This window comes from Phyllobates terribilis, unplaced genomic scaffold, assembly GCF_046119375.1.
Source record: "Phyllobates terribilis strain yellow unplaced genomic scaffold, ASM4611937v1 Scaffold_10__3_contigs__length_209671492, whole genome shotgun sequence".
Lineage (NCBI taxonomy): Eukaryota > Metazoa > Chordata > Amphibia > Anura > Dendrobatidae > Phyllobates > Phyllobates terribilis.
This window is the reverse complement of record NW_027362770.1, coordinates 184,571,919-184,592,405: the sequence shown is the minus strand read 5'-3', so window position 1 is coordinate 184,592,405 and position 20,487 is coordinate 184,571,919. Positions and strand designations below refer to the sequence as shown.

General features: G+C 46.0%; 1 protein-coding gene across 1 annotated transcript; it reads right to left on the bottom strand.

Moving 5' to 3' along the window:
* Positions 1-679: 679 nt before the first annotated feature.
* CCDC77 (coiled-coil domain containing 77) lies at positions 680-19,127 on the bottom strand. The gene is made up of 11 exons (XM_073650318.1): positions 18,958-19,127; positions 18,250-18,307; positions 17,948-18,167; positions 16,079-16,221; positions 15,839-15,935; positions 15,553-15,631; positions 15,173-15,410; positions 6,803-7,049; positions 6,593-6,718; positions 1,162-1,314; positions 680-1,060 (listed from the first exon to the last, which is right to left on the bottom strand). Exons 2-11 carry the CDS (start codon positions 18,285-18,287, stop codon positions 911-913), a joined length of 1,491 nt encoding a protein of 496 aa, XP_073506419.1. The 5' UTR covers positions 18,288-18,307; positions 18,958-19,127; the 3' UTR covers positions 680-910.
* Between the last annotated feature and the right edge of the window lie 1,360 nt (positions 19,128-20,487).

Sequence of the window (20,487 nt, the reverse complement as noted above, 5' to 3'; positions counted from 1 at the left end):
TGATGATGATAATCTCATCTTCATACTCACGGAGCCGGCTCATGACCCGGGAGGCATAGGTGGACACAGACTACCGGGGCCTCTGCAGCACCCAACCTTCCTCAGTGAGGTCGGCCAAACCTCCGTGAGCACTCAGCTTTCCTCTGTAAGGAGTGCCATCACGCACATTAGCAGGCTCATCCTCCATGCTGGAAGCCTTGCAGTTTCTTTGGGTCTCCATAGAGGGGGTGGGATAGGAGTCACATTGCTGCGACTCCTGGTGGAGCGTCTCACCCCCGATGTGCAGGCCGGTTGCTGGCTTTTCCTGCTCCCCGCTGGCCCGGTTCAGAGAACTGAAGCCTGGGACTTGGCTCCATCGCCCATCCCAGGAAACCCACTGCCTCCCTGGGTAGAAGAGACAGCAGGTCCCCAAGAGAGATCTTGCTTCTCATGAGCGCACAGCAGGATCACTGACGATCACACCCTCAATCACCACAGTGAGCAACAGCTGATCAGAGCTGCACTCACTATTCTGCTGGTGCAGTCACTGTGTACATACATACTGTGTATATACACAAGATAAAATTACTTCTCCAGGTCCGTCATGCAGACGTGTACCCTCCCCTGCACGGGGCAGCAAAGCTACATTTACTCCCTCTCTGCAGGACCTGACAGAACATTCATTCTAACGGATCAGACATTTAAAATATAAAACCCTTTAATCAACCCTTTTCTAGAAAACCTGCAGAAGAGAACGGTGTGAACATTCACTTAAAATAAATTAAGAGAATCTTATAAATATGGGATCACACGTTGGCGGCGGCCGATTTCTATCCTGTAAATCCTTTGTAATTCACATTAGTAACATTGTGCCCTCTGAGTCCTGAAGAGAAACCGGGGGGATGCCGCTCATCCACCCGATTCTATGATTCTATGATCCCACTCGCAGCTCGTTCTCCAGCCCGTAAATCTTGGCTTTCAAGTTGCGCAATTCTCCTTGTATTTTGTGGGTTCGCTTGTTCCCCTGCCGCACAGCGCCGAGGATGGCGAGATCCTGGTCCGGTCCAATATTCAGGGTGACCTGAAAAAAGGGAAGATTTGCAGCCCATTAATGCAGAATTTAATGAGGTGCCCCAGTAATGAGGTACCATCTGCGGAGTCACCCAACACCCCCTCGCTCACCTTATACAGCTGCTTCTCCACGTCCCGCAGTCTCTGTCTCAGCAGCTTGATGTCCGTTTTGAAGCCCTCCACCTCCATGTTGCGCCGCTTCTCCAGCGCCTCGTACCGCTGAGTCATGAGCTGCAGCCGCTTGGCCACTTTATCAGAGCGTTCCTGGAATGACAATGTGCAAATCAAAGTCTCGGGGGAAAGGGAATTTCTGCACTTAATTCTGCCTACTGCCTGAACTGCGATGCAATTGGGCCTCATTCACACGGCAGTATTCAGGATCCATATTACACAGATACAGAACCCATTACAAATCTATAGACGCAGGCCCTACCTCTAATCTGTCAGTAGGGGCTAAGATATTGTGAGGAGTTCCTGTTAATAAACATTACCTAGTATGTTTAGCATCTTTCAAAGCTTCAATTGTCCCATAAATCTCAGAGCAGCGCTCACCTGTGCAGAAACGACGTAACTACCAGAACTGGAAGTGCGACTTATAAGCCGTGGGAATTTATCACAACTTTATCTTGAGTCTCAAGTTTCAAGAAAGTGGCTCTGTATTTGCCCAGTAATAATGGCAAGAAAAAAAAAAAGCTCCGAGCTGAAAGTTTAGGCCCCGACTGATCAGCGCTATATAGAAAGCTGAACTTAAAACTAAATTTTTCTTTAGAAAAGTCACGGTCCTGAGGCAACTCCTCCGCACTTTAAAAGTGCTTAAAAATCTCACCACTTAGTGGCGCTACATTCGCAGCTTTTACTTGCCGATTGCTGGGGGTTCATCTGCTGGGCCCACGATCTTTGGGGGTCCCAGCAGACCCCCAAAGATCCTGAAGTGCCTCTTTACCTCTTTCACAATTTATCCCTCGTGGGCCTCACTGAAACACAGCCTCCTCTGCTGCGCTGCAGCAGCCATTACTTCACCCACACTCCTTGCCCTGGCAATAGACATGGTGGAGGAGTTGGTCTTCTCCATCCTCTTTTTGGAGATGCACTCTGTCCGTGTCTTCTCTCCCTAACATATACCGACCTCCAGGCGCGGCCACCGCTTTTATTGACCCCCTTCTCCACTTGGCTTCTGCACTCTCTCTTCTGACATCACCACCATCATCATGGGTGACTTCAACATCCCACTAACACTCGCCAGTCAGCAGCCTCCAAGCTCTTGTCACTCGCTTCATCCTTTGGACTTACTCAGTGTGGTCCTCCTCAGCTGCCCACACAGACGGACATACACCAGATCCTATTTTCACCTGTTCCCTATCTAACCTCACCTCTCATCTATCTGACCACCATTTACTCACCTTCTCATCTGTCCTCCTTACCTGCCCCCCCATGTCCAGCAACTAGCACACCCCCCTCATAAAAAGCAGAAAGTTCGCACACCAAGACAGCCACACGCTCTCTAAATATTCTACCGCTGTCCTCCATATCTTCACTTCATGACACAGACCGCGACACTGTTTTCTACAACGCCTCACTGGAATCAGCTATTGACTCGGTCGCCCCTCTCGTGCATGGCAGAGTGTGACGAATCAATAGACAACCCTGGCCCAACAACCTCACTAAAAAGCTTCAGCAAGTGTCCAGGGTGCGGAGCAGCGCTGGAGGAAAACGCACTCACAAGAAGACTTCACCGTATTTCAACAAGGAACATTTGACATTCAAGTCGGCCCTCACCTCTGCTAAAGTGGACAACTTCACCACCCTCGTATCCTTCTTATCCCACAATCCCAAATAGTTATACAACACTTACCTCCCTCCTCCGCCCTCCACTGGCCCCTCCGACCTCCCTCAATTCTGATGAGGACTTTTCTGTACATTTCAAAAATAAAATTCACCAAACAAGGAAAGTCTTTGCAGCACATCCACCACAACCCCTACATATAACAGACCACTGCCCCTCCCCCAGAACCTTCCTCCCAACCATCACTGAAGGAGAACTCACTCATCTCCTCTCCACCTATGCACTTGACCCCATCCCACTTCCTCCCCAACCTGACCACCACGCTTATCCCATCCCTATCCCATCTCTTCAACCTATCACTAACTTTTGGTACCTTCCCTTCTGCTTTCAAACATGCCACAATCACACCTATCCTAAAGAAGCCATCCCTCGACCCGACCTCTACTTCCAGCCATCGCCCCATATCGCTGCTCCTGTTCGCCTCTAAACTCCTCCAACAACATGTCCAGGCTGAACTTTCTTCTCACATCGCTTCTAACTCTCTCTTCGACAACCTATAGTCCGGCTTCCGTCTCCATCATTCTGCTGAAACTGCCCTGACCAAAATTACTAATGACTTACTTACAGCCAAAGCCAGCAGACATTTCTCTATACTCCTTCTTGACCTGTCCTCTGCCTTTGAAAGTCGCCCAACTCCCTCCTACTACAGATCCTCACTTCCCTTTGTATCACAGACCTCACCTCCTCATACCTTTCTAACCGCATATTTAGTGTCTCCCACACTCCCCCTCTCTCTCTGTTGGAGTCCCTCAAGGCTCAGTCCTAGGACCCCTACTCTTCTCCATCTATACCCTTTGCCTGGGACAACTCAAAGTCCCATGGCTTCCATCACCTATACGCTGATGACACTGAGATCTACCTCTCTGGCCCAGATGTCACCTCTCTGCTGTCCAGAATCCCAGAGTGTCTATCAGCCATATCCTCCTCCTTCTCCTCTTGCTTCCTAAAGTTCAACATGGACAAAACTGAACTCATCATCTTTCCTCCATCTCATGTATCTTCCCCACCTGATACATCTATAATAAATGACACCACGCTTTCCCCTGTACTGAAAATCAGCAACCTCGGCGTCAGGCCCGGCGTCAGCACCCCAGCGCGCTATGGGGCCTGTGAGCAGAGAAGCCCGGTGCCAGCGCCCGCGATTGGGGGCTGCCCGCCGCTGCTTGCTCAGGGCCCCGGCTGGAACAATACTGACCTCTCCCAGTTCCCCACAGCTCTGGCCTCTTGCGGTCTCCTGACTGGAAAGACTCAGGTCAGAGTGCGCGATGACGTCTTTCCAGTGCACTCTCTGCTGAGCAGTCACATCGCAGAGAGTGGGAAGACGGCGACGCGGCTGAGGAGTCCTGAGCAGAGCATCGGCAGTAGGAGAGGTGAGGATTTGATTTTTTTATGTATGGAAGCATGGAGAATTATATGGGGGCCCATACAGGTTGCAGCATTATATGGGGGTCATACAGCATATAGGGGCCCATACAACCTGCAGCATTATATGGGGGCCCACACAGCCTGCAGCAATATATGGGGGCCCATACAGCAATATATGGGGCCCATACAGCCTGCAGCATTATATGGGGGCCATACAGCAATATGGGGGCCAGTAGACTGCCTGCAGCATTATATGGGGGCCCACACAGCCTGCAGCATTATATGGGGGCCTTATAGCAATATGGTGGCCAGTAGCCAGCCTGCAGCATTATATGTGGGTCCATACAGCCTGCAGCATTATATGGGGGCCCATACAGCAATATATGGAGCTCATACAGCCTGCAGCATTATATGGGGGCCATACAGCAATATGGGGGCCAGTAGCCTGCCTGGAGCATTATATGGGGCCCATAATACTGTATGTAGGACTACAGTGTCCCGTCTGCACTGTGCGCTGCAAGGATTCGCCGGTTTCTGAGATGTTGTGGAATTTACAATAGATATCACTCATGTAATTTAAGTGAAATCTTTGGCGTTGTACAATATTATATAATCCAAAAACAGCACAAAATATATATTCAGGTGCACATGGTCCCCCCAGGCATATACCAAACCTCAGAATATCCAAAAAAATTGGAGGCAGCACTCAAGCATAAAGTGAAAAATCGTTGTTTTAATAGCCCATGTGGCTGTGGCGACGTTTCGTTCCCAAACTGGGGACCTTTCTCAAGCCTTGTTAGTGCTGTCATCATCCTCTCCCGCTTCAACATCCTCCTCTGTGGCCTCCCAGCTAACACTCTCGCACCTCTCCTTAACTCTGCTGCCCGACTAGTTCATCTCTCTCCTCGCTACTCCTCCGCTTCTCCCCTTTGCAAAATTGACTCCCAATTTCCCAAAATATCAAGTTCAAACTACTAACACTGACCTACAAAGCCATCCATAACCTTTCTCCTCCATACGTCTCTAAACTAATCTCCCGATATCTTCCAACACGTAACCTGTGGTCCACCAATGACCTCTTTCTCCTCCACACTCATACGTTCCTAACCCAATGGCCTCCAAGACTTCTCCCGAGTGTCCCCCGTCCTCTGGAATTCTGTGCCCCCACACATCCGATTATCCGCCACACTCTGAACCTTCAGACGGAACTTAAACTCATCTCTTCAAGAAAGCTACAGCCTGCAATAACCCACCTCACCGCCCCCGGAGCTGCCACCTCACTGCAGCAATCACCTGAACCTACTGTCTCCTTCCCATTATCTTGTAGACTGTAACCCCACGAGGGCAGGGTCCTCTCCCCTCTTTACCAGTCTGTCCCCGTTAATCTGTTCTCTATCATTTATATTTGTGTTTTGCAAGTTACCCTTCTCATGTACAGCAGTCGGGAATTGATGGTGCTCTAATAAATAATAATATTACGCGCCACTGATTGATGGAGGTTGGGGAGAACTGTGCTCAGTTTATGAGCCTGCTGGCGTGCAAGACGTTCAGCGCCCCTTCCCTGAGCTCAGTGGGGGTCCCAGCGATCAAGAAGTTATCGCCGATCCTCACTACCCCTAAGGGCAGTCAACTTATAAGCACTGAGCCAGAAACTGACATCTTTCCAAGACAGCACTGCTGACGTGCAGGCATTAGTTACCGCTGACATGGTGCTGCCCGTTAGCTGGCGGCACGATATGCCAGTATCGGGCCAGGCAGCTCACACCTGCGGTATAATGCATGCGTAGGGTGTCTTCGTCCCCACAGCTCCCTGCACTATTTATTTAAGCTGTGTACATGAGGATTAGCAGCTCCATCCCCTGCAGGAACCGCAGGTTACTGAGAAGGTAAATGTCAGACCTTGGGCTAGGACTAGTGATGAGCGAGCGAGCTTGTTTTACCCTTTAAAAGAGCACGCTTGGGTACTCGCAGAGTAGTTTCAGCGTGCTCAGCATTTCAGTTTCAGCTGCCGCGACTGCATGTGTCATGGCTGTTACAAGGCTGTAGGGATTGCCTGACAAACAGGCAATCCCTACATGTGTCACAGCTGTGTAACAGCCGCGGGGCTGAAACTGAAATGCCGAGCATGCTGAAACTACTCGGCGAGTACCTGAGCGGCTCATTTAAAGGGTTAAACAAGCACACTCGCTCATCACTAGTTAGGAACTGAAAATCAATGTAATAGGAAACTATCAGTATCTTTCTCTCAGTATTCTCCCGATTGGCAGACGCCGATGTACAACATAAGAATAACGGCTTCTCCTTTAAGAGACTTGTGGGACATGGTGATCTCACCTTGAAGATTTCTCGCCCCACATCTCCTTCCTCACGGATCTTGGCCAGCTCGTCCTCCAGGGCCACACACTGCTCCCGATACATGTCGGACAACCGGTGAGCCTGAGACAGCTGCTCTGTTAGATTCTGCACAGAGAAATGGGACAAAGGGTTAACAATAATGGACGACGTAAAAAGACATCACAATCACCGCAGAGTCCTTGTAATCACCTTCACTTCCTCACTACGAGACGAGCGCGACACTCTCTCTGCGTGTGACAGTCTCAGAATCTCCATCTCCTGCTCTCTCTCCCGCTCTGGATCGCGGCTCTTCACCAGCTGCTCCTGACGCCGCTCCAGATCCTGCAGCAACCGATCCTTCTCCGCCATCCAAGACTTCTCATTGGCGCGACCCTCGAACTTCAGCTGCAAGAAATCTCTGGTGCTCTCATATAGGAGCTTCTGTGTCTTGTGTAATCTGAAGGAAAAAGGAGGCAACAACTATGATACTGCGCCCCCCCCCCCATGTACAAGGAATATAGCTACTATAATACTGCCCCCTATGTACAAGAATATAACTACTATAATACTGCCCCCTATGTACAAGAATATAACTACTATAATACTGCCCACTATGTACAAGAATATAACTACTATAATACTGCCCCTATGTACAAGAATATAACTACTATAATACTGCTCCTATGTACAAGAATATAACTACTATAATACAGCCCCCTATGTACAAGAATATAACTACTATAATACTGCTCCCTATGTACAAGAATATAACTACTATAATACTGCCCCTATGTACAAGAATATAACTACTATAATACTGCTCCTATGTACAAGAATATAACTACTATAATACTGCCCCCTATGTACAAGACTTTAACTAGTATAATACTGCTCCTATGTACAAGAATATAACTCCTATGATACTGCCCCCTATGTACAAGAATATAGCAGCTATAATACAGCCCCCTATGTACAAGAATATAGCAGCTATAATACAGCCCCCTATGTACAAGCATATAAGAACTATAATACTGCAACCTATGTACAAGAATATAACTACTATAATACTGCCCCCTATGTACAAGAATATAACTACTATAATACTGCTCCCTATGTACAAGAATATAGCTACTATAATACTGCCCCTATGTACAAGAATATAACTACTATAATACTGCCCCCTATGTACAAGAATATAACTACTATAATACTGCCCCTATGTACAAGAATATAACTACTATAATACTGCCCCCTATGTACAAGAATATAACTACTATAATACTGCCCCTATGTACAAGAATATAACTACTATAATACTGCTCCTATGTACAAGAATATAACTACTATAATACAGCCCCCTATGTACAAGAATATAACTACTATAATACTGCTCCCTATGTACAAGAATATAACTACTATAATACTGCCCCTATGTACAAGAATATAACTACTATAATACTGCTCCTATGTACAAGAATATAACTACTATAATACTGCCCCCTATGTACAAGACTTTAACTAGTATAATACTGCTCCTATGTACAAGAATATAACTCCTATGATACTGCCCCCTATGTACAAGAATATAGCAGCTATAATACAGCCCCCTATGTACAAGAATATAGCAGCTATAATACAGCCCCCTATGTACAAGCATATAAGAACTATAATACTGCAACCTATGTACAAGAATATAACTACTATAATACTGCCCCTATGTACAAGAATATAACTACTATAATACTGCCCCCTATGTACAAGAATATAACTACTATAATACTGCCCCCTATGTACAAGACTTTAACTAGTATAATACTGCTCCTATGTACAAGAATATAACTCCTATGATACTGCCCCCTATGTACAAGAATATAGCAGCTATAATACAGCCCCCTATGTACAAGAATATAGCAGCTATAATACAGCCCCCTATGTACAAGCATATAAGAACTATAATACTGCAACCTATGTACAAGAATATAACTACTATAATACTGCCCCCTATGTACAAGAATATAACTACTATAATACTGCCCCCTATGTACAAGAATATAACTACTATAATACTGCTCCTATGTACAAGAATATAACTACTATAATACTGCTCCTATGTACAAGAATATAACTGCTATAATACTGCCCCCTATGTACAAGAATATAACTACTATAATACTGCCCCCTATGTACAAGAATATAACTACTATAATACTGCCCCTATGTACAAGAATATAACTACTATAATACTGCCCCCTATGTACAGGAATATTACTACTATAATACTGCCCCCTATGTACAGGAATATAACTACTACACAACCCCTGGCAAAAATTATGGAATCACCGGGTTCGGAGGATGTTCATTCAGTTGTTTAATGTTGTTGTAAAAAAGCAGATCACAGACATGGTACAAAACTAAAGTCATTTCAAATGGCAACTTTAGGGCTTTAAGAAACACTAAAAGAAATAAAGATTAAAAATGTGGTACTCAGTAAGGGTAATTTTTTTCAGACCAAGCAGAGGCAAAAAATTATGGAATCACCCTGTAAATTTTCATTTCCAAAACTAACACCTGCATCAAATTAGATCTGCTCGTTAGTCTGCATCTAAAAAGGAGTGATCACACCTTGGAGAGCTGTTGCACCAAGTGGACTGACATGAATCATGGCTCCAACACGAGAGATGTCAATTGAAACAAAGGAGAGGATTATCAAACTCTTAAAAGAAGGTAAATCATCACGCAATGTTGCAAAAGATGTTGGTTGTTCACAATCAGCTGTGCCTAAAATCTGGACCAAATACAAACAACATGGGAAGGTTGTTAAAAGCAAACATACTGGTAGACCAAGGAAGACATCAAAGCGTCAATACCGGAAACTTAAAGCAATATGTCTCCAAAACAGGAAATGCACAACAAAACAAATGAGGAGCAAATGGGAGGAAACTGGAGTCAATGTCTGTGACCGAACTGTAAGAAACCGCCTAAAGGAAATGGGATTTATATACAGGAAAGCTAAACAAAAACCATCATTAACACCTAAACAGAAAAAAAACAAGGTTACAATGAGCTAAGGAAAAGCAATCGTGGACTGTGGATGACTGGATGAAAGTCATATTCAGTGATGAATCGCGAATCTGCATTGGGCAAGGTGATGATGCTGGAACTTTTGTTTGGTGCCGTTCCAATGAGATTTATAAAGAAGACAGCATGAAGAGAACATGCACATTTCCACAGTCATTGATGATATGGGGCTGCATGTCAGGTAAAGGCACTGGGGAGATGGCTGTCATTACATCTACTATATAATTGTCTTATCCCGTCTGTCTGTCTGTCTTGGAAATCCCGCGTCGCTCATTGGTCCGGCAGCGGCCAATCAGCGCCGCGGGATTTCTGAAAAAAGATGGCGGCCGTTAGCGTCTCATCTGCGGGACGGAGCTCAGCGGCGATGCAGCCGGGGGGATGAGCGGCGCGAGGCGCTCATCTCCCGGCCGGTAACAGCAGAAAGACCTCGACCGCCGGACCCATCTGTGGGACGGAGATGCAGCCGGGAGATGAGCGGCGCGAGGCTCATCTCCCGGCCGGTAGCAGCGGAAGGACCGCCGGCGTCGCTGACCTCCATGCGGAAGGGAGGACCGGGGAGCGGCGCTGCGGGTCGAGATACTTCTGCTGCGAGCGCCCGCTCATGTCCCGGGTTCTCACTGCGGAAGTACCCGCACAGGCAGCGCCGCTCCCCGGTTCTCACCAAGACGATTCGATGATTGGTCGCGGTCTTCGGACCCGACCAATCACTGATCTTACAGCAAAAGTTAAATACTACTGTGCTGATTTGGTCGCGGACGCTGCCCGCGACCAATCACCGATTTGGGCGCCAAATTTAAATATCGGCCGCGACCAATCACCGATCTTGCCGCCAGCATTATTGGCGCCAAATTTAAACCCCGCTCTGCTGATAGGTCGCGGTTGCCAGCCGCGACTAATCAGCATTGTTGGCGCCAAATTGCCGGCCGCGACTAATCAGCATTATTGCCCCCAAATTTAAATACCCCTCTGCTGAATGGTCGCGGCCGTGACCAATCACCATTATTGGCGCCAAATTTAAATACCGCTTTGCTGATTGGTCGCGACCGCTGGCCACAACCAATCAGCATTATTGGCGCAAAATTTAAACCCCGCTCTACTGATTAGTCGCGCCCGCCGGCCGTGACCAATCAGCGATATAGTCGCCAAATTTCAACACCGCTTTGCGGATTGCACCCGGTCGGCCGCATACATATTCTAGAATACCCGATGCGTTAGAATCGGGCCACCATCTAGTCTTCAATAAATGCCCAAGTTTACGTTGATATTTTGGACAGTTTTCTTATCCCATCAATTGAAAGGATGTTTGGGGATGATGACAATTTTCAAGATGATAATGCATCCTGCCACAGAGCAAAAACTGTGAAAACATTCCTTGAAAGAAGACACATAAGGTCAATGTCATGGCCTGCAAATAGTCCGGATTTCAATCCAATTGAAAATCTTTGGTGGAAGTTGAAGAAAATGGTCCATGACAAGGCGCCAACCTGCAAAGCTGATCTGGCAACAGCAATCAGAGAAAGTTGGAGCCAGATTGATTAAGAGTACTGTTTCTCACTCATTAAGTCCATGCCTCAGAGACTGCAACCTGTTATTAACCCCTTTCTGACCTGGTCAGTAATAGTACGCACCAGGTCGGGAAGGCCGGTTCAGCGGGGGCTCCGGCGGTGAGCCCGCACTGAACCGAGCTCATGTCAGCTGATTATTACAGCTGACATGTGCCCGCAACAGCCGTGGGTGGAATAGCGATCCACCTGCGGCTGTTAACATGTTAAATGCCGCTGTCAATGTCTGACAGCGGCATTTAACTCGCACTTCCGGGAAGCGCGTCCTAAGCCCCGCCCATCGGTGACCACGTCACGTGATCGCGGGTCACCAATGGGTGGACATGACAACCCAGGGTCTGCAGCAGACGCCTGTGGTTGTCATGTCTAAATTGCTATGAGCGTCACCTAGTGGTCAGCGCTCATAGCAAGTAAGCATTTCTCCTGCATACAGGAGATCTGCTCATTGCTTGTATGCAGTAGAAGCAATCAGACAACTGCTGCTTCTCGTCTCATATGGAGACTATAGAAGCAAGCAGAAAGTGTAAAAAAAAGTTTTTAAAAATATAAAAAAAATAAATAAAATAAAATAAAAGTTTAAATCACCCCCCTTTCGCCCCATTCAAAATAAAATATATATGTATGTACGTACATACATACATACATATATATATAAAAAACACATACACATATTTGGTATCGCCGCATTCAGAATCGCCCGATCAATATAAAAGAAGAATTAATCCGATCAATAAACGGCGTAACGAGAAAAAAAATTCTAAACGCCAGAATTATGTTTTTTTGGTCGCTGCAACATTGCAATAACGGGCGATCAAAACATCGGATCTACCCCAAAATGGTATCAATAAAAACGTCAGCCCGGCGCGCAAAAAATAAGCCCTCACCCGTACCCAGATCCGGAAAAATGGAGACGCTACGGGTCTCGGAAAATGGCTTTTTTTTTTTTGCAAACTTTGGATTTTTTTCACCACTTAAATAAAAAAGAACCTGTACATGTTTAGTGTCTACGAACTCGTAATGACCTGGAGAATAAATGATGGCAGGTCAGTTTTAGCATTCAGTGAACGTGGTAAAAAAAAGGACCCAAAAAACAACTGTGGAATTGCATTTTTTTTTGCAGTTTCACCGCACTTGGAATATTTTTCCCGTTTTCCAGCACACGATATGGTAAAAGCAGTGATGGTGTTTAAAAGTACAACTCGTCCCGCAAAAAATAAGCCCTCACATGGCCATATTGAAAGAAAATTAAAAAAGTTCTGGCTCTGGGAAGAAGGGGAGCAAAAAATCAAAACACAAAAATAGAAAGACCCAAGGTCGTTAAGGGGTTAAAGCCAGAGGTGGTGCAACAAAATACTAGTGATGTATTGGAGTGTTCTTTTGTGTGTTTGTTTTTCATGATTCCATAATTTTTTCTTCAGAATTCAGTGATTCCATAATTTTTCCCTCTGCTTGGTCTGAAAAAAATTAGCCTTAGGCTATGTGTCCACGATGCAGAAATGCTCCGGATTTTTCCTGAGCGTTTCTGCATCTCCCTGGCAGAAAAAACGCATGCGGATTGTACATGTGGATTGTACATGCGGAAGTGTAGCGTTCTTCACTTGCATTTCCGCATGCGGGTTGACAAGCGATTTTAGCATCACTTGGAAAGTGCTTGTCAACTTGGTCACACTATATAAATCCATGCAACCTTAAAGAATGGTTAAAAATAAAAAAATAAATCTATACTTACCTTCCGATGGCCCCCGGAGTCTTGCTTCGCTCGGTGCTGACTGCCGGCAGATAGCGGTACACTGAAGGACCTGCCGACGTCAGCATCGCGTGACCCGTCACATGACTATGACGTCAGCGCAGGTCCTCCAGTCCGCGAGCTGCCGGCAAGTGAAGACAAGGAGAGCGGGGACAGTCAGAAGGTAAATATATTTATTTTAATGTTTTTTTTCACAGTTTCTATGGTACCTGGGTCCGGAGGAGAGTCTCCTCTCCTCCACACCCGGGTACCATCCGCACATTGGAACGCATGGAATGACCATCTACATATACACTGATGTGGAATCCATGCGGTCCAATGCAAGTCAATGGCGGCGAAAACACAAAGCTTCCGCAAAATAATTGGTAGTGCTGCGTTTTTTTCCGCAATGATAATCCGCAGCGGAAATTTCCGCAGCATGTGCACAGCACAGATTATCATTTGGGAACATGGCAGGCCTTCTACCAAGCGTTTTTTAAGCATTTCTGCAGCGTTTTTGCCGCTGCGGAAACCCTTAAAAAATGCATCGTGGGCACACAGCCTTACTGAGTACCACATTTTTATCTTAATTTCTTTTAGTGTTTCTTAAAGTCATAAAGTTGCCATTTGAAATGACTTAAGTTTTGTGCCATGTCTGTGATCTGCTTTTTTTCAACAACATTAAACAACTGAATGAACATCCTCCGAGCCCGGTGATTCCATCATTTTTGCCAGGGGTTGTAATACTGCCCCCTATATACAAGAATATAACTACTATAATACTGCCCCCTATGTACAAGAATATAACTACTATAATACTGCCCCCTATGTACAAGAATATAACTACTATAATACTGCCCCCTATGTACAAGAATATAACTACTATAATACTGCCCCCTATGTACAAAAATATAACTACTATAATACTGCCCCCTATGTACAAAAATATAACTACTATAATACTGCTCCTATGTACAAGAATATAACTATTATAATACTGCCCCCTATGTACAAGAATATAACTACTATAATACTGCCCCCTATGTACAAGAATATAACTACTATAATACTGCCCCCTATGTACAAAAATATAACTACTATAATACTGCTCCTATGTACAAGAATATAACTATTATAATACTGCCCCCTATGTACAAGAATATAACTACTATAATACTGCTCCTATGTACAAGAATATAACTATTATAATACTGCCCCCTATGTACAAGAATATAACTACTATAATACTGCCCCCTATGTACAAGAATATAACTACTATAATACTGCCCCCTATGTACAAGAATATAACTACTATAATACTGCTCCCTATGTACAAGAATATAACTACTATAATACTGCTCCTATGTACAAGAATATAACTACTATAATACTGCTCCTATATACAAGAATATAACTACTATAATACTGCCCCTATGTACAAGAATATAACTACTATAATACTGCCCCCTATGTACAGGAATATAACTACTATAATACTGCCCCCTATGTACAAGAATATAACTACTATAATACTGCCCCCTATGTACAAGAATATAACTACTATAATACTGCTCCTATGTACAAGAATATAACTATTATAATACTGCCCCCTATGTACAAGAATATAACTATTATAATACTGCCCCCTATGTACAAGAATATAACTATTATAATACTGCCCCCTATGTACAAGAATATAACTACTATAATACTGCCCTCTATGTACAAGAATATAACTACTATAATACTGCTCCTATGTACAAGAATATAACTACTATAATACTGCCCTCTATGTACAAGAATATAACTACTATAATACTGCCCCCTATGTACAGGAATATAACTACTATAATACTGCCCTCTATGTACAAGAATATAACTACTATAATGCTGCCCCCTATGTACAAGAATATAACTACTATAATACTGCCCTCTATGTACAAGAATATAACTACTATAATACTGCCCCCTATGTACAGGAATATAACTACTATAATACTGCCCCCTATGTACAAGAATATAACTACTATAATACTGCCCCCTATGTACAAGAATATAACTATTATAATACTGCCCCCTATGTACAAGAATATAACTATTATAATACTGCCCCCTATGTACAAGAATATAACTATTATAATACTGCCCCCTATGTACAGGAATCTAACCGCTATACTGACAGCTGAGGTCACAAATGAAGAATTCGAGTCGTACTTCTCTGTCGTCTCTTTGATCTTGGCCTGGTCTCGCTGATGCTGAACCTGAGCCTCCTCCATGCGGATCCTTCTGTCGTCCATCAGGGCCTCCACTTGCTCCTTGGAGAGCCGGGTTTGCTCCTCCAGTTGTGCATGTAGCGCCTCCACCTGGAGAAGAAGTGTTTGGTCATCCGGCTTTTCTTCTGCGGCCATTCGGTCGTTCTTCCTGGATGATTTGATTTGACCTTGTTTTGCAGCTGTAGAGAAAGGGGGACGTACGATCATTTATGGTCCAATGTCATGAGTTAGGGGAATGGGGTACCATTTAGACTGCATTTGCTGACACCTCATGTGGCAGAGCTGTGCCCTCGATTACACATGGTGCACTTTCATCCTCACCTGGTCCCATACGGCCTGGACGCTGCTCTTTGCGCTCATGTGGGTCTCCCGTCTGGATGGATCTCTGGGGTACGGTGACCTATAGGAGAGAAACCTGAGCTAAATACAAGCAATAGAGCAAATAATCTATGTAATGACAGCGCCACCTACAGTCTATACTAGGTACTACACAACATAGGAAACAACAGGACTCCGAGGAAGCAGAGATCTGGAAGTGGATGATCACAGGATGGACGATCCCTTTTATCTTATGTCCAGCGAATGACATCTGTCCCTTTTATCTCACCTTATTTGGTGGCTCCTTGTGGAAATAAGTGAGCTCCCCACCGCTGGTCGCCACCAAGGCGAGAAGTTGTTGGATTTTCTTCCTGTCCTCCAGTTCTCTACGGTAAAATATAAGAAAACGAGATAAAGCTGCGGCATCGAACGATGAGAGCGATCGCCTCGATGTGGATGGAGCAAGTCACTGGCAATAGATTATAATGTCGCGCAAGTGACAGATCGCAGCGGTATCGGCACCGCTCACCTGATCTTCAGCCGGTCATTTTCGGAGTACAGCCGCAGCACGTGCTCCCGCTCCTGGAAGAGGTAAACCTGCATGTCGCTCAGCGCCTTCTGCAGCTCTGAGATCTCCTCCTCGCGCTGCCGCATTTCCCACTGAAGCTTGTGCTGCCGAGAGGAAAGTCAGTAAGAAGAGTCACATCAATCGCCCACTGATCGCTGACACCGATTTTCATTTTTAATAACATTTGTATTTTTCTAACAATGGAGATGATTTTTTTTTTCCCCTTTGCAGACACCTCAACCCGACCCTGTGTAAAATGTGCAGGCGACAAGACGGCGATGACCTGGAAACCTCTTATCTCCAGATTGCACCACTGTGCCCCGGGGCCGGGCCCACCACTGTGCGCGAGGAGACAATAGCTGGGCTTTTGGCAGAGGAATGTTGTCCCCGTCTTGTCCGATTCTCGATGTTCCTCAATTCGGGGTCTTTGCTGGATTTTTCTGTTTCTTAAGACTCCAAACTCCAAATGTTTTCTATTCAAACATAATGAAGCTGAGTGAGAGAGGAGGGAGAGTCGGCTCACCAGGCCCCGCTGCACCTGTAATCACAGTGAAAGCAACGCAACGAGCCGCCGAGGTCAAAGCTGCAGAAGCCGAATGGAAAAAGAAAAAAAAAATCCTCAAAGCGACGAAAAAGGTTAAGTATAAAACTTCACGTCTATTTGTAGTAGCTAAAAATTGCAGAGATCACTGCAAAACCCCATGTAGACGCAGGAGACCAACGCGTTTTGGCGTTTAATAATAACCCGTTCCAGGACCACATTCGCTTTATAAACGACCGATTTGTCTGGAAAGGCGCCCGGGAAGAAGCTATTAAATGTGCTACTTATATTTATAATAATAATCTGTTTAATATAAATTTTAAGTACTTTTTTGACAGTAACAAAATTACCTGGATGTCACCTTGTCAGGAAATATCCAGAATATTACATTTTTCCCCTACAGGAAACCTACAGATGGGAACTCCTTATATATGTTCTTGTATTTAACATGCGACTCATTATGTCTAGTATTTAATGGCAGATCGCTAACGTTTCTTTAGACCACGAATAAGGCGCTACACCGAAACGCGCCGGTCTCGTGCGTCTATATGCCATTTTGCCGCGATCTCTACAATTTTTAACTACTACAAATAAACGTGAAGTTTTATACTTAACCTTTTTCATCACTGGAGGATTTTTTCCTTTTTTTAAAGGTTTCTCATTGGTGCAAAGTGCAAGGTCCGGAGTGCGGCGGCCGCTTCACCCACAACTCTCCTGTGATCAAAGGCGCTGAACCTTTATTTAATGCAGTGCGGCCTGAGGGTCCGGAGACCACAATACTGAGGTCAGCGTTGTCCCTTGTGCACATGGATTTCTCCACAATCTTCTATATTTTCTGCTGTAGATGGAGGATATTCAAGTCTTTGCAATTTTACATTGAACATTTTTCTGCAATTGCTCCACAACTTTTAGACAGTTGTTCACAGTTCGGTGATCTCCGACCATCTTTGCTGCAGAAACTCTGCCTCTCTAACACGCTCTTTTTCTATAGTCAGATGTCTCTTCGCTGATTTTCATTAGTGCCAGTTACTTTTCCAGCCCTTTTGTTAATGGGAACCTGTCAGGCGATCGTTGCAGTATATAGGACAGATCCCTGTCTCCTAGGAAGGAGAAGGATATTGGCCGTGACTCATCGGCACTGAGAGCCTGGACAGGACTGTGGAGCTGAAATGCTGCTGTCAGTGATTGACAGAGGCAGGTGAGGGGCTAACAACAGCGATTGGTCACGATAAGATCCAGGTTACTGAATCAGACAGGATATAAGTGGACTCCGGGACCCCCATCATCACCTGCTCCTCATATGTGGCTTTGTACTGCTCCAGCCTCGACACCAGATCTTCATGCTCCTCGTCAAACTCCGCGATCTTCCTGCGGTAATACTCCAGCAGCTCGCGGGACGGGCGCAGGTAAGCCAGGCGCTCGTTAATGGGGGGCAGTGGGGTGGAGTCCACCGGCTGTGGGGTGAAGCTGTAGGAGACGGGTGAGTCTGGAGTGTGGGGGATCCTGGGCCTGAGAAGGAGAAAAAACATGAGACCCGAGCCGGGATCTGTGGAGCCGTCACATCACACTGTGACCTGCGGCGCCCCCTCACCTGTGGTCTCGGCGGTCTCGGGGCGGTGACAGCGCCATGTTTGCAAAAAGGACAAAACCTGAAATAAAAATCACAACAGGTTTAGGGTTCGAGGGGTATTTAATTAACCTCTTCCCTCCCCGGGAAGAGAAAGCGCTTCCGGACGGACTGTTCTGGTGGCCGGGGGCCTCTGTCTCCGCCATCTTTGTAGCCGAGACGCAGGACTAGGAGGCCGCGATCAATTACTAAACTACAAGTATATGAGAGGTCACACGGGGGAAGAAAAGGGAAAGAAAGAAAAGTAGAAAAAAAAATATATAAAAATAAAATAGAAAAACTTTTTAAACTACCAAAAATGATAAGAAAAAAGCATCTCAGCTTATTTAATTGCTGCAAATCCTCAAAAAAAAATAAATAAAAGTGAACAAAACTTTTTTTTTTATGTTTCCCAAAGTGGTGACAAAGAGGTCAATGCCGCAGAGGAGACGCTGGAAATAAAAGCATTACAGAAAATATCACCGTCACCGGGAGGAGAAGCCGCAGCCGCCATCTGCTCAGAACCAGGTCTGCTCTCTTCTCCTATACTAATGTAATAATTCTTATTTTATGGTGGGGGAGGGGACACTGCACAGCAAATAGGGGCTCAGCAGACTGAACATCAGCTGTGAAGCCTGCGCCCCCCGGGCTGACCGCACACAGCGCCCCCATAGTCACCGGTCACAGCTGTACCTGCATAGACGGCCTCAGCGGCCTGTGTCGCCCCCGTATGGCCCCGCTATAAGCACCGGCAGCCACACGTCCTCCTCTCCGGCCGCTCTCCGCGGGTCTGCAGCCGCCTCAGCTCTACAGCGCAAACTGAAAACCGAACAAGCCGCTGGCCAAGTCTCAGCTAATCGCAGAGCCGCTTCATTCACCAGCCAATCAGTAGCAGGGTCATTGTTTACGCGAGCGCGGAGCTCACCGGGAAATGTAGTTTTATGGTTCTTAGGATTTGTACACCGTATTGCTATGCAGGGTAAGGCGCGGAATGATACCGCCCGCCCTCTGCTGGTCAAATGTGGTACTGCAGCGCAGGATGACCTGGAGTGATCCGGCCGCCCTCTGCTGGTCAAATATAATACTGCGGCGCATGATGCCTTCTGCTGGTCACATTTGGTATTGCAGTGTAGGATGTCACGGAGTGATACTGCCCTCTTCTGGTATTATCTGGTACTGCAGCGCAGGATAACAGTGATACCGCTCGCCCTCTGCTGGTAACATCTTATATTGCAGTGTTAGATGATACGGAATTTCATTGCCCTCTGCAAATGCTATCTAGTACTGCAGCGCAGGATGACACGGATACTGCCCGCCCTCTGCTGGTTACATCTGGTACTACAGCGCAGGATGACGCTAAGTGATACTACCGCCCTCTGTTGGTCACATCTAGTACTGCAGTACAGGATGACGCGGAGTGATACTACTGCCCTCTGCTGGTCACATCTAGTATTGCAGCGCAGAATGACACTGATTGATACCGTCCGTCCTCTGCTGGTCACATCTGGTACTACAGAGTAGGATGACACGGAGTGATACCGCCCTCTTCTGGTATTATCTGGTACTACAGCGCAGGATAACACTGAGTGATACCGCTCGCCCTCTGCTGGTAACATCTTATATTGCAGTGTTGGATGATACGGAATTTTATTGCCCTCTGCTGATGCTATCTAGTACTGCAGCGCAGGATGACACTGATACTGCCCGCCCTCTGCTGGTTACATCTAGTACTACAGCGCAGGATGACGCTGTGATACTACCGCCCTCTGTTGGTCACATTTAGTACTTGCAGTGCAGGATGACGCGGAATGATACTACTGGTCACATCTAGTATTGCAGTGCAGGATGACACCGATTGATACCGTCCGCCCTCTGCTGGTCACATCTGGTACTGCAGCTTAAGGATGATGCGACGTGTTACTGCCTGCCCTCTGCTGGTTACATCTGGTACTGCATCGCAGTGATATCGCCGCCCTCTGCTGGTAGCATCTTATATTGCAGTGTAGGATGACATGAAATGATACCGCCCTCTGCTGGTTACATCTGGTACTGCAGCTTATGATGACGCGAAGTGATACTGTCCACCCTTTGCTGGTCACATCTGAGATTGCAGTTTAGGGTGACGCGGAGTGATACCGCCTGCCCTCTGCTGGTCACATCTGAGATTGCAGTTTAGGGTGACGCGGAGTGATACCGCCTGCCCTCTGCTGGTCACATCTGAGA

Coding starts and splice junctions, on each gene's coding strand:
- CCDC77 (XM_073650318.1), bottom strand. CDS start 18,287: ATGGCGCTGTCACCGCCCCGAGACCGCCGAGACCACAG. Junction 1,315..6,592: donor TGGGGCGAGAAATCTTCAAG/GTGAGATCACCA, acceptor TTGTCATTCCAG/GAACGCTCTGATAAAGTGGC. Junction 1,061..1,161: donor TGGAGAAGCAGCTGTATAAG/GTGAGCGAGGGG, acceptor CCCTTTTTTCAG/GTCACCCTGAATATTGGACC.